The following is a 14,847-nucleotide window of genomic DNA, read 5'->3' on the forward strand; positions in this document are numbered from 1 at the left end:
CCAGAAGATCCAGACATAGCCCTTGTCACAAAGCCCTGGGAGCCCCATAGGTGTGCTTCAGAGCAGCTTCACCCTGGCCTGTCAGAGGCAGATGCGCAGGCATTGAGGGAGGTCCCGGGCACCAGCCTAGACGAGCCCAGCCACAGGGCTGGCAGGCCCGCAGATCTCCAACAGACTGGCCCAGGCCTGGGATGACCAGTGGGCAGCAGCCCTCTATCACATCCAGACAACCTGAGCTGTACCACATGCTGGGGTCTGCAAGGCTTGGTGTGCTCTAAATCAGAAATGAAAGCAGCCACAGTGTGCCCCAGGCACGTGTCCAGGTAACCTCTTCTGGATTAAGTCTGAGAGCCTCAGCTGTCTGAGTCCCATATATATGCTGTCTACAAGAGGCCCACTTCAGACCTAGAGACACATACAGACTGAAAGTGAGGGGATGGAAAAAGATATTCCATGCACTTGGAAATCAAAAGAAAGCTGGAGTAGCAATACTCATATCAGATAAAATAGACTAGAAAATAAAGATGTTACAAGAGACAAGGAAGGACACTACATAATGATCAAGGGATCAATCCAAGAAGAAGATATAACAATTATGAATATATATGCACCCAACATAGGAGCACCTCAATACATAAGGCAACTGCTAACAGCTATAAAAGAGGAAATCGACAGTAACACAACAATAGTGGGGGACTTTTAACACCTCACTTACACCAATGGACAGATCATCCAAACAGAAAATTAATAAGGAAACACAAGCTTTAAATGACACAACAGACCAGATAGATTTAATTGATATTTATAGGACATTCCATCCAAAAACAACAGATTACACTTTCTTCTCAAGTGCACACAGAACATTCTCCAGGATAGATCACATCTTGGGTCACAAATCAAGCCTCAGTAAATTTAAGAAAATTGAAATCATATCAAGCATCTTTTCTGACCAAATGCTATGAGATTAGATATCCATTACAGGGAAAAAAACATAAAAAACACAAACACATGGAGGCTAAACAGTATGTTACTAAATAACCAAGAGATCACTGAAGAAATCAAAGAGGAAATCAAAAAATACCTAGAGACAAATGACAACGAAAAGACTATGATCCAAAACCTATGGGATGCAGCAAAAGCAGTTCTAAGGGGGAAGTTTATAGCTATACAAGCCTACCTAAAGAAATAAGAAAAATCTCAAACAATCTAACCTTACACCTAAAGAAACTAAAACTAGAGAAACAAGAAGAAAACAGAATCCAAAGTTAGTAGAAGGAAAGAAATCATAAATATCAGAGCAGAAATAAATGAAATAGAAACGAAAACAATAGCAAAGATCAATAAAACTAAAAGCTGGTTCTTTGAGAAGATAAACAAAATTGATAAACCATTAGCCAGACTCATCAAGAAAAAGAGGGAGAGGACTCAAATCAATAAAATTATGAAAAAGGAGAAGTTACAACAGACACCACAGAAATACAAAGCATCCTAAGAGACTACAACAAGCAACTCTATGCCAATAAAATGGACAACGTGGAAGAAATGGACAAATTCTTAGAAACGTATAACCTTCCAAGACTGAACAGGGAAGAAATAGAAAATATGAACAGACCAATCACAAGTAATGAAATTGAAACTGTGATTAAAAATCTTGCAACAGGGCTTCCCTGGTGGCGCAGTGGTTGAGAGTCCGCCTGCTGATGCAGGGGACACAGGTTCATGCCCCGGTCCAGGAAGATCCCACATGCCATGGAGCGGCTGGGCCCGTGAGCCATGGCCACTGAGCCTGCACGTCTGGAGCCTGTGCTCCGCAACAGGAGATGCCACAATAGTGAGAGGCCCGCGTACCGCAAAAAAAAAAAAAAAAAAATCTTGCAACAAACAAAAGTCCAGGACCAGATGCCTTCACAGGCAAATTCTATCAAACATTTAGAGAAGAGCTAATACCCATCCTTCTCAAACTCTTCCAAAAAATTGCAGAGGAAGGAACACTCCCAAACCCATTCTATGAGGCCACCATCACCCTGATACCAAAACCAGAAAAAGATACTACAAAAAAAGAAAATTACAGACCAATATCACTCATGAATATACATGCAAAAATCCTCAACAAAATACTAGCAAACGGAATCCAACAATAATTTGAAAGGATCATACACCACGATCAAGCCGGATTTATCCCAGGGATGCAAGGATTCTTCAATATACTCAAATCAATCAATGTGATACACCATATTAACAAACTGAAGGAGAAAAACCATATGATCATCTCAATAGATGCAGAAAAAACTTTTGACAAAATTCAACACCCATTTATGATAAAAACTCTCCAGAAAGTGGGCATAGAGGGAACCTACCTCAACATAATAAAGGCCACATACGACAAACCCACAGCAAACATCATTCTCAATGGTGAAAAGCTGAAAGCATTTCCTCTAAGATCAGGAACAAGACAAGGGTGTCCACTCTCACCACTATTATTCAACATGGTCTTGGAAGTCCTAGCCACAGCAATCAGAGAAGAAAAAGAAATAAAAGGAATACAAATTGGAAAAGAAGAAGTAAAACTGTCACTGTTTGCAGATGACATGGTACTATACATAGAGAATCCTAAAGATGCCACCAGAAAACTACTAGAGCTAATCAATGAATTCGGTAAAGTTGCAGGACACAAAATTAATGCACAGAAATCTCTTGCATTTCTATACACTAATGATGAAAAATCTGAAAGAGAAATTAAGGAAACACTCCCATTTACCACTGTAACAAAAAGAATAAAATACCTAGGAATAAACCTACCTAGGGAGACAAAAGACCTGTATGCAGAAAACTATAAGACACTGATGAAAGAAATAAAAGACGATACAAACAGATGCAGAGATATATACCATGTTTTTGGATTGGAAGAATCAATATTGTGAATATGACTATACTACCCAAAGCAATCTACAGATTCAATGCAATCCCTATCAAAGTACCAATGGCATTTTTTACAGAACTAGAACAAAAAGTCTTAAAATCTGTATGGAGACACTAAAGACCCCGAATAGCCAAAGCAGTCTTGAGGGAAAAAAACGGAGCTGGAGGAATCAGACTCCCTGACTTCAGACTATACTACAAAGCTACAGTAATCAAGATAATATGGTACTGGCACAAAACCAGAAATATAGATCAATGGAACAGGATAGAAAGCCCAGAGATAAACCCACGCACCTACAGTCATCTAATCTATGACAAAGGAGGCAAGGATATACAACAGAGGAAAGACAGTCTCTTCAATAAGTGATGCTGGGAAAACTGGACAGCTACATGTAAAAGAATGAAATTAGAACACTCCCTAACACCATACACAAAAATAAACCCAAAATGGATTAGAGACCTAAATGTAAGATTGGACACTATAAAACTCTTAGAGGAAAACAGAGGAAGAACACTCTTTGACATAAATCACAGCAAGATCTTTTTTGATCCACCTCCTAGAGTAATGGAAATAAAAACAAAAATAAACAAATGGGACCTAATGAAACTTAAAAGCTTTTGCAAAGCAAGGGAAACTACAAACAAGACAAAAAGACAACCCTCAGTCAGAATGGGAGAAAATATTTGCAAACGAACCAATGGACAAAGGATTAATCTCCAAAATATATAAACAGCTCATGCAGCTCAATATTAAAAAAACAAACAACCCAATCCAAAAATGGGCAGAAGACCTAAATAGAGATTTCTCCAAAGAAGACATACAGATGGCCAAGAAGCACATGAAAAGCTGCTCAACATCACTAATTATTAGAGAAATGCAAATCAAAACTACAATGAGGTATCACCTCACACCAGGTAGAAAGGGCATCATCAGAAAATCTACAAACAACAAATGCTGGAGAGGGTGTGGAGAAAAGGGAACCCCCTTGCACTATTGGTGGGAATGTAAATTGATACAGCCACTATGGAGAACAGTATGGAGGTTCCTTAAAAAGCTAAAAATAGAATTACCAGATGACCCAGCAATCCCACTACTGGGCATATACCCAGAGAAAACCATAATTCAAAAAGACACATGCACCCCACTGTTCACTGCAGCACTGTTTACAATAGCCAGGTCATGGAAGCAACCTAAATGCCCATCGACAGACAAATGGATAAAGAAGATATGGTACATATATACAATGGAATATTACTCAGCCATAAAAAGGAACGAAATTGGGTCATCTGTAGAGACATGGTTGGATCTAGAGACTGTCACAGAAAGTGAAGTAAGTGAGAAAGAGAAAAACAAATATCGTATATTAACCCATATATGTGGAACCTAGAAAAATGGTACAGATGAACTGGTTTGCAGGGCAGAAATTGACACACAGACGTAGAGAGCAAACGTATGGACACCAAGGGGGGAAAGCGGCGGGGGGGTGGTGGTGGTGGTGGTGTGATGAATTGGGAGATTGGGATTGACATGTATACACTGTTGTCTATAAAATGGGTGACTAATAAGAACCTGCTGTATAAAAAAATTAATAAAATTAAATTTAAAAATTAAAAAAGAAAAGACAGCTCTAAGAGTGAGATCTTATCTGTCTTGCTCACTGCTTATCCCTATGCCAACAACAGTCCTTGTAACGTAGCAGGGGCTCAATAAGTAACTGTTGAAAGGATAACTGAGATCTGTAAAGATGGCAAAGAATGCTCAGGAAAGCCCATCCCAGCACCATTCTTTTGGAGGCATGAGAAATGTTAAGGAGGGCTCAGAGTAAGTAATAATACAAGAAGCTCCAGTTCCCTACCGCATTACCTGAATTTGTATTATGTTTCTTGATAATCCACAGGTTGTTGTAGTCCTTGTGCAAATAGGTGGTGACCTGGGTAGGGTGGGGGAGGGAGGAGGAGGTGGGAGGGAGAAGACAGTCACTATCAGCACAGCTGGCCACAGGACAATCAATAGCAAGCCAATGTTGCTTAAGCCTTTTTCAGAATCCCCAGCCACCAACCCGAGGGGCTGTGTTTCCCGTCAGGGCTCAGAAGTAGCATTTGGTAAATGCTACTTTCTCTCCTTCTTTCTATATTTAGAGGTCTTTTCCCACAAAAGCCTTTTTGATTTGTCTCTGTGTACGCCTCTGCATCCTATCTTTCAACTTCCCACCTCCTAGAGGGAGGAACAATAACACCTTGTGTAACACAGTCTCCAGCACACAAAGAGAATTTAGTGCATTTTTAAAAAGTCATCAAGACCATGTCTCAAACTTTCTAAATGAAAAATTCATGGTATTTTCTAGAATATGGCCGAATATTTTCTAGAATATGGCCAAATGAAACGAAAAAAACTCTATTAATATCTTATCCTAGGGGCTTCCCTGGTGGCGCAGCGGTTGGGAGTCCGCCTGCCAATGCAGGGGACACGGGTTTGTGACCCAGTCTGGGAGGATCCCACATGCCGCAGAGCGGCTGGGCCCATGAGCCATGACCACTGAGCCTGCGCATCTGGAGCCTGTGCTCCGCAACGGGAGAGGCCGCAGCGGTGAGAGGCCCGCGTACAGTAAAAAAAAAAAAAAAAAAAAAAATCTTATCCTAGAAGCCTGAAGTTTTAGACATAGCCATTTTGTATACACTGATTTTTTAAAAATTGTATGTGTGTGCATGTGTGTACACGCGTGTAATGCTGCAATTAAACTACCAGCAAAAATCCTGGGAACAATATAAATGTCCAATACTAAAGGAAGAGTTACGTGCTGGTTATGTCCACAGGATAGAATATTATACAGCCGCAGAAAATGTTTCAGGGCATTTTTACGCAGCACAGGAGAAGGTGTATAACATGTTGCTGTTGAAAATGGTTACCATTTATCACTAGGCACTGCTCTAAGCACTGGACAGGTCTTATCGCTAGGTTGTAGGTACTATGGTTACCTCCACCTTACTTACAAGCAAACTGAGGGTAAGTAATTCGCTGAGGTTAAGTAAAGGTCTCACAGCTTGTCAGCTGGGGAGACAGGATTCAAACAGAGGGAGCTAGCTCCAAGCTCCCAGGATAGAGACTGCATACATACAATTATGCTAATTACGTATACAAGCACATAAATACCCAGAAGCAACGGAAACAAAGGCATCTCTCTTACAACGTGAGTTTTAATAACTCTAATTGGACAAAACATGACTTATTTACTTGCAAAGAGATTTGGAATTAGCGTGTAGGAAAATAATTATGCGTGTATTATGGCTGCTTTGTTTCAGTGGTTTTTGCTTTCTCAGAAACAATTAGGAATAATGGTATTAAGAACATACACATTAAAAGTTGTGGCAGCCACAGAGAAATTAAGTCCACGCTCCCCATCAAAAGCTGCACACATCAAGCTCACCCAGCTTGATTTGCTCAAGGACGTTAAGCTTTTGTGGTGCTTGTGTGCACCCTGTGCTGTCATTTTGTTTTTTGTTTTTTTTTCCAAAAACCATTATTATTAAAATTCCTATTAGAAAAATCACTTATTGTGAATATAGTCCATGGCCTCTTTTTCCCCTTGAAACATTTATTTTTACAATGGAGTTTTATACCATGAGGTCTCCTAGGGACACAGGTATGCTACTACAGCAGAATGTTGTACATCAAACTACGTGGATAAACAATGATCCTTGGATTATGTGTAACTTTGGGGTTTTTTTTATACTTTTCTACACTTTCCAATCTTACTTTATAAATGTTATGCTTTAAAAACATTTAAAAATCGGGACCTAGAGCTGTTAACAAGACATTAAAATACAGGGCAGAGGAGGGCTACTAGAGGTTATTTAGTGCGGTCCCCTCAATTTATAGATGAAGACACAGGCTGCGAAAGGCTCAGTGACTCAGTCAGTGACAAAGCCAGGCTCTCTGTCCCTTGGCCTAATGTGCTCTCTCTAGATGACTGTCACAGCTTCATGCCTCTACCCATGGGCTTCAAGTGTGTAACACTAAGACCAGCTTAATAGGGCCTTTCAGAACGTGGCTCTTCTCTCCCTTTGCACAGTATAGATGTTCCTCGTCACCACATCTGTAACTTTATCTCCTACACGACACCAGCAGCAAGGTATCACTATGGAAGGGCTAGCAGTACATTAGACTCTTCTGGAGAGCTTAAAACCAAAACAAAAATGCACAATGCATGGGCCCCATCCTAGGTCAATTAAGTCAGAATCTCTGGGGTGGACCTCAGGCATCAGAATTTTTAAAAAGCTCTCCAATGGACTCTAAAGCGCAGCCAGGGTTGAGAACCACTGCGCTAGAGAGAAGCGGAGAGTCAAGAATGGGAAACTGATACCAAAACCCAATACTCTGGGTCAACCTTCTAGTAAATAAGGAAATAATAACAATAAAATATTTTGAGAAGCAAAAGTTTTTCACAAAGTAAAGGTTCTGGGCATTTTGCAGGAAGAGAAACTTCACTTCAAGCTTCTCAGAGCAGCAGCCAGCCCTGAAGCCCCGACCTCCGCACCCTCCTCTCCTCGGGAAACTGCATCCGAGGCCTCCGCCCTGCCCACGCCATGGAAGCCACCCTTGTCAGAGCTGCCAGGCCTCCCATGTTGCCCTTCGAAGGCCTCTTCCTCTGTCCTCACCTTCTCCGAGGTCTCTGCAGCACCTGAACTGCTGGCGTCTTCTCCCACTGGAGACCCTCTGCTTGGCACTCTCCTCCCGTTCTCCTCCAACCTCCCCATCCACCCCTTCCTTCTCAGCCACTTCTACCAGCACCACTCTGAGCGCCTTTAATGCTGCCTTATGTGCTGCTGTTCCCCAGGGCTCCTCTGCTGGCCCTCCTCCCTCTGCACACTGCTTCAGGGCAATGTCACCCATCCCCCACTGTGTCACTGACACCTGTATGCTACACACTCATGTCTCTTCCCTGAGACAAGTCCCAGAGCTAAAATACACAAAGGAAACTCATCTCCAAAGCCATGCTTCCTCCTCCATTTCTGATTATGGTGAAACAGCATTATCACGCAAACACCTTGACCTCCAGACTACAGACCTGGACACGGCTCATCCCCGACATCTATCAGTTACCAGGCCCTGACATTCAACCTGTGAAGAGTTTCCTAAATCACTTCCCACCTCTCTCCCTGTGGTCTCTGCCTCCTTTCACCATCCGTTGTCATGATTATTGCCTCTAGTCTCCTCCTCCTTCCAATCCACCACACTCCTGCTAGAGCTGTCCTTCTAAACTAGAAATCTAAGCACATCTTATCCCTTAATAAGTTTCAATGCCTCCCCAGCGTCTACAGAACAAAATTAAATCTACTGTAACACGTAAGGCCTCTCCATAATCTGGCCCCACGGACCTCTCCAACCCCATCCTTCTCCCTCTCAGGCATCATCCACCACAGCCACATCCACCACTCCTTAACGTGGACGCGGACAGTGTCGCTCACTCGTTCAGATCATACTCACGGCTAATCCTCCAGCATGCACATCAGACGGATTATCTCACTTAATCCTCACAACAACCTTATGATGGAGAGAAGTACTATTTATTTTCCCCAATTTAAAGATGAGCCCACTGAAGCACAGAAAGGTTAAGGAATTTGTTCAAAGTCACACTCTAGTGCAACCAGGATTCGAACCCAGATAAACTAGTCTGGTTCCCAGGCCTGTGTTTATAACCATTACGCTCTACCCATCATCCACTTCGTGCTGGGCACTGAGCCTTCCAGGAGTCAGCAATCAAACAGCAAATAGACAGGAGGAAGGAAGCACTCACAATTCAATGCGAAGAGGGTTACCACACAAGCTTGTAAGGGTGCCGAGAAAGCCGCCCACACCAGACACACCTAACCCAGGAGCAGGCAGAGGTAGGTCATGGTGGTCAGAGGGGAGCTCCCCAGCTGAAGCCTAGGGAAGCTGGAGTTAGGCAGGGGAAAAGGATGTTTCAAGCCGGGGAAACAGTGCGGGTAAAGGAGGGGAAGCCAGAAAGAGAACGGAGGGTTCAGTCACGGCAAACAGCTTAGTGCTGCCGCAACTCAAGCGCACAAAGGGCTCACTGACCTGCTGCTGGCGGGCGCCGATGCCCTCGGGGTAGAGGTGCCCGTGTGAGTGGAGGTAGCCGACGGCCATCCGCGCGCTCTTCACGGTGATCACAGAGCCATAGGCCAGGTCTGCGGGCAGACGGCGACGGTGTGAGCTGGCGCAGCGCTAGACCTGCCCCTGACTGCAGGGGCCGCTGAAGCCGCAGGCCTCCCCAGCCCCTAACAGACTCCACTGGGTCCCGGACTGCCGAAAGCAAGATGCGCAGCTGCCTTCTCACCCCAGTGGAGTCAACTCAAGAGGATTTCACCAAATAGTCTCGCCTGTCCCCTCCCCTCCTTCCTAAGGACTTCAGAAGAAGCTGGGTATTAACAATGCTATTATCAAAGCAAAAGACTAGGAACAACTTGTCCTTCATTCAAGGTCTATCATACACATTCCATGGAATAAAGAAGGAAGAAGCATCTTATATCTTCATCTGGAATGTTCTCCAAGATATAGTGTTACTATAGACTGTTAAGAGAGACTTTTCACTATATATCCTTTTGTGCCTTTTGAATCTAGTACCACATGTAGTAACTGTTCAATGGTGTTTTGGGTTTTTACTCTGAATTTAAAAAAACAAAAACAAAAACCCAGAGTAAACAGCTTACCCAAGAGCATCCATCCCCTCCCCACACAGGCCCCGGCTTATGGAGGAGCCTCTTTGCCTTCTTACTGTCCCTCTTCTCCACGCCCTGCAATCTGGCTGCCCGCCATTCCCCACTCCACCGAAACAGGTCTCACTGCACCAGTGCTGGCTGCTCCTGTCTCCCTTTGTTCATCCATCTGGTCGCTAGACCGTATCGATTACACGGTGGATGCAAAGGTGGAGGAGGCCTGGCTGCAGACCTAGTGGAGCCCAGTCTTGGGGATGATGGCGCCACACACTGAGCAGCACGGGATGATCAGCAAACGCTCCAGCAAAGGTGCGACCAGGTGTGACATGGTGGGAGCCCAGAGTAGGGTAGAACAAATTCTTGCCCAAAGAGTAAAAAGAGGATGGCTTGATGGAAGAGAATATAGCTGAGCTAGGCCTTTTAAATAACGAGTAGAAATTTGCTAACGCCACCACTCCATCCTTCTAAGTCCTCGTGCTGGTCAACACACGCAGCCCCGCACGCTGCTGACCGCAGCTGCTTCTCGATTATGCTCTGTCCCCCATCTCAACCCCACACTCCCTCACGGACTGCTCCTGAGCAGCCCCTTCCTCCTGCATGCCCAGTGGCCTGACCGCACCCTGTCGTCTTCCTCTTTCTACAGTTTCCTCACAGACCACAGCCACTGCACAGCATCGACCATCCCTTACTTGGCTAGTCCTCCTTTGAAAGCCTCAGCCCCAAGCCCACTGGCCCCACTGCATGGATTTCCTCAAGCAACTCAAGGCTGACTTCTCCAATGTGGAATCCAGTGTCTGCCTTTCCAAACCAATTTTTGCCTGCTTTCCTATTTTTCATTCTTTCCACGCTCTGGGTGGGCCCACTGTGTTCTAGGCCCTGGAGAGACTAAAAGACATTGTCCTTGCCTCCAGGAAGTAATGACCTGGGCCCAACCTATCTTGTCAACCTTATCTTCCAGTACTTTTCTGCATATAACCTAAGCCTTAAATTCTGCCCTGCTCTTGGCTTTGATCACGCTCTCCCTTCTGCCTGATACGCCCTCTCCCCCATCTCCCTCTGCTGAAACCTACCCATTTTTCCAGGGCCTGACTCCAAGGCAACTCACTCACTCTGATCACCCCCCAACCCCCTAACAGAAGTGATGTCTTACACCTTTGATCCCCACAGCTCTGCGTTCCCTCTTTCTATACTTAACACATACGGTCACATCATGTAGAGGTCCTCTACTGCAGACTCTACTCCAGACTCTCTACTCTGGAGGGCATCCGCTTACAGCCTCCGACGTGGCTAACACTTGCTCAGTTACCCGGTGTGAATAGTGAATGGATGCGAGTAGCAGGATACTCTGGTGGGAACTGACCTCTAGCCCTGAAGGGCCTTGTTCCTTCACCAGATTCTCTCTGTTGGCCTTCCCACAGCCACGACGGACAAGTTATTCTTTAGGGTCAAAGAGCTCGATGCTCAGGACGTCTTCCTCTGCACTTCCTGTGTTCCTACTCACTCTCTTGAGTGCTCAGACCAGATTTAACTGGATCTTTCTCCCACTTTGCCCATCTAAAATAACTCAGGCTGTCATATCATCTTTTCCAATACAACTCCCAGGAATCCCTTCTGTCCTTCTACCTTTGTAAAGGACAAGAGACACTCACGTTCAGGGATGGAAGCATTGTGAAGGTTGTTTCCTGAAAGCCGGGCCTGGAAGGCAGAACTGAAGAAGCCATCACCAGGACCACTGTGGGGAAAGGCAGAGAGAAGACAGACAAATTAATGGAGTGAAACTGTGATTTCCCAGGAGCCCGAGGAAGAGCTCTGCACAGCTGGTTTAAAAGAAGTACAAGGGAGTGGCAGTGTGGTACTGTGGACAGACATGGGGGATAGAGTCAGAGAAACTGGGGTCCAAATTATAACTTGGTCACTTACTAGCTAGGTGAACTTTGGAAGATACCTGGCCTTGTTTAGCCTCAATTCTTCATTTATAAATCAGGGATTTAAAAAAAAAAAATCAAAAGAATTATTATGGGACTTCCCTGGTGGTCCAGTGGTTAAGACTCTGTGCTTACAATGCAAGGGACACAGGTTAGATCCCTGGTCGCGGAACTGAGATCCCACATGCCGTGTGGCACGGCCAAAAATTTTTTTTAAAAAAAGAATTATTATGACTAAATGAGATAATGTATATAAAATGCTGAACACAGTTCCTGACACATAGTCACTACCTGTTAAATGGGAGCCGCTGCTGGTGTTATTGTTATTATTATCCTCACTCCAACTGCACATGCTTATGGTGGCCCATCCCTGTTAAGCACAAGGAACTGTGTTTAGGGATAAGGGGCAGTTTGGCTATTAGAACATTCTCTTCTTCCTTCAGGCCAGGGTACCCAAAAGATAGAACATAAGAGGAAACCAACAGAAAAAAAACCCTGGGTCCCCTCCGAGCATCCCAACGAGACCCAGGAAATCACACGGCCCCTCCATAGACTTAGAGGCAAGAGGAAGAGCAGAAGTGAGACACTGGAAAGGCTCTGGCTGTACCTTCTATTCAGCACCATGAAGTGAACAGCGTATGTGGCCGTGTAGAGAGCCAGCGGCAGCACTATGAGGCACAGGATGCGAGCGGTCAGATGTTTTCCCACAGTCACCTGCAAACCAAGCCAGTGCAGGGTGCTGGGCATATGAGGCATTATTTGCCTTATGCCTGACATGTGTGTCATCTGTAAGTTTTTATGTGTTAAGTCATAATCAGAAACAATTGAAAAACTAATGGCTATCAAGAGAGAAAGACATGGGGAAACCCTAAGCCTTCCCATAACACCCCCCACCAACCAAGCACTGCAGGGGGCTGAACCTGGGCCAGCCCTCCGCTGCCTGTCCAGACCCTCACCGAGGACCCCGGGCTGTCCCCGCGTTACTGCCAAGGTGTGGCCTGCATCTTCAGCATCGTCACTCATCACTCCCTCTCCATCCTAGTCACACTGATGCCCTGCACTTTCCCCATGCTTCTTGCACTGTACCAGCCCCACCCATCACATTGATAACTGCTCCTTATCTTAACTTTAGGCCTCAGCTTCCTCCTAGAAGCCTTCCTGGATTGCCCGAGACTGGGCTTGTGCTCTCCTCTGTGCTCTCACAGCCTTTGTTGGCTGGACCATGACTTATTTTTTCTTTCCTTTCTTTCTTTCTTATTTCTCTCTCTCCATTGTCTCTAGAGGGCAAGAATCTTGTTTTAATCATCTGCATATTCTGTGTCTCACACTTAGCGGATGGTCTGTCTATATGTTCTGAATGAATAAATGAACTTGTTGGGACTTTGGTTCAGAGGTGCGTTACAGCAAAGTATCAATAGTTCAGGCCTGGAGTCAGCCTCGCCTGTTTGAATCCTAGATCTACCTCTTACTACTTGTATGACTTTGGGAACATTATTACCTCTCTAGGTCTCAATTTCCTCATTTGGCAAGAGGGTAATAACTACCTGCCTCACGGGTTTGTTATGAGGAGGAAATGAGATGATGAAAGTAAAGCATTTTGCATACTGCCTGACACAGAGTCAGCTCTTAATAAATAATATTGTAATAAACCATAAGGCCCTTACCAGCCTCCAGATGCAGAGACTCTGGGTCAGGAAAAGAAAATTTTAAGTTCAGGAAGTCAGTCTACCAATTTTACCTCAAGTCCCAGGCAGTCAGTGTCTGTCACACATTTGGCATGAGCCCAGATGGACAGAATCCCCTGGCTGGGTTGTTTGCAAAGCATTTAAAAACCGATGCAGGAACAAATGCCGAAAGAGAATCCCAAGGATATCAGTCCATCCTCTCTCTTTATACCTCTCCAGCCTGTCAGCCATGGCCCACTCCCTGATGCCCTGCTCCCTAGAGAGGGCAGCCGGATGCAGCCCACCTCGGGCCCAGAACACAGCTGTTCTGCCACCTGCAGCAGAAGCAGAGAAAGACCACTGGCTCTGCTAAGCGAGGAGCAGGGGAGCAAAGACATTTCTACAAGCACTTGGGTTCTCACCATTGAAAGACTGAGGTCTCCAAACAGGTGCCAAAGGTCTGAAACGGTGTTCCACCCCACTTGCAGGATGATAAAGAGGCCAACAAACTTGACCCCCAGAGCACCAGCTAGATTAACGCCAGTCAGGCTGAGCCAGAGCCACCAGGGGGCAGAGAAGGGCCTGAAAATCAACAAGGCACAGAGTTCAGTTTGGCAGCTGGAACCAAACTCAAAAGCAAGAGCAGCAATGGGGAAGGCAGAGGTCCTCTGACTCTGGGAGGCTGCACTGTGGCCTCTCTCTTGAGGGCTCCCAACCTCAGGGACCATGCATGGCTCCGAGGAGGAGGTGGTCTGTGAAACCCCTGAAACTGCAGGAAGCACAATGTTAGAGTCAGTAGGTGATTCTTCTGGGGAGAAGCGCCATCGCTTTCCTCGCTAAGTACAGGGCTTCAAGTAAGCAAGAGGCTTATTCTTCAGTGGTGACCAATCAAGTGGAAGGAAAAGGAAAATCCAGAGAAGCCTGATGGATTCAGTCAGCCCTGTCTTTTGTGCCACCTCTGGATCCTGTAAAAGCCAGCAGTTACTGAGTGCCTACTATGTGTCAGGCACTGTTGCAAGCACTTTACACGTATTAACTCTTTAGCCTTCCCTACAACCCCCTGGAAGCAGATCCTGTCATCCGCCTCTTCTTCCACACGAGGACTCGAGGACTCGAGGTACAGAGAGGTTAGGTAATACAGCCAGCCAGCGGGGGAGCACAGTGCTATGCCCAGCAGTCGGTTCCCAAGCTTGCCGCACTTAGATCACCTGGTGCTCTGAGCTGCAGTCTCCTCATCCCCTGGCTGACCCCCTGCCACAGCAAATGCTCCTGAACAGCCAAGACCTATGTGTTCCTGTACCTCTAGCTCCTGGCACAGTACCTGGCACATAGTATGTATTCAAGAAATGACAGGTGGGGCTTCCCTGGTGGCGCAGTGGTCGGGAGTCCGCCTGCCGATGCAGGGGACATGGGTTCATGCCCCGGTCTGGGAAGATCCCACATGCTGCGTAGCGGCTGGGCCCGTGAGCCATGGCCGCTGAGCTTATGCGTCCGGAGCCTGTGCTCCGTAGCAGGAGAGGCCACAACAGTGAGAGGCCAGCGTACCGCAAAAAAAAAAAAAAAAAAAAAAAAAAAAAAAGAAATGGCAGGTGGAAGGGGATGTGGTGCAAGTAGAAGATAAC

The 14,847-nt window shown here is 45.6% G+C and overlaps 1 protein-coding gene across 5 annotated transcripts in view; it reads right to left on the reverse strand.

The window, feature by feature from the left end:
• Nucleotides 1–14,847, reverse strand: part of POMT2 (protein O-mannosyltransferase 2) — a 50,701-nt gene that overhangs the window by 18,409 nt on the left and 17,445 nt on the right. For all 5 annotated transcript variants that reach the window (XM_032621577.1, XM_032621578.1, XM_032621580.1 and 2 more), the window contains 5 exons: nucleotides 13,648–13,807; nucleotides 12,169–12,275; nucleotides 11,286–11,368; nucleotides 8,999–9,108; nucleotides 4,784–4,850 (listed from right to left, as the gene is read on the reverse strand). In XM_032621577.1, coding sequence (XP_032477468.1) covers nucleotides 4,784–4,850; nucleotides 8,999–9,108; nucleotides 11,286–11,368; nucleotides 12,169–12,275; nucleotides 13,648–13,807 — 527 coding nt within the window. The remainder of the gene's footprint in view (nucleotides 1–4,783; nucleotides 4,851–8,998; nucleotides 9,109–11,285; nucleotides 11,369–12,168; nucleotides 12,276–13,647; nucleotides 13,808–14,847) is intronic.

Source organism: Phocoena sinus, chromosome 2 (genome assembly GCF_008692025.1).
Source record: "Phocoena sinus isolate mPhoSin1 chromosome 2, mPhoSin1.pri, whole genome shotgun sequence".
NCBI lineage: Eukaryota > Metazoa > Chordata > Mammalia > Artiodactyla > Phocoenidae > Phocoena > Phocoena sinus.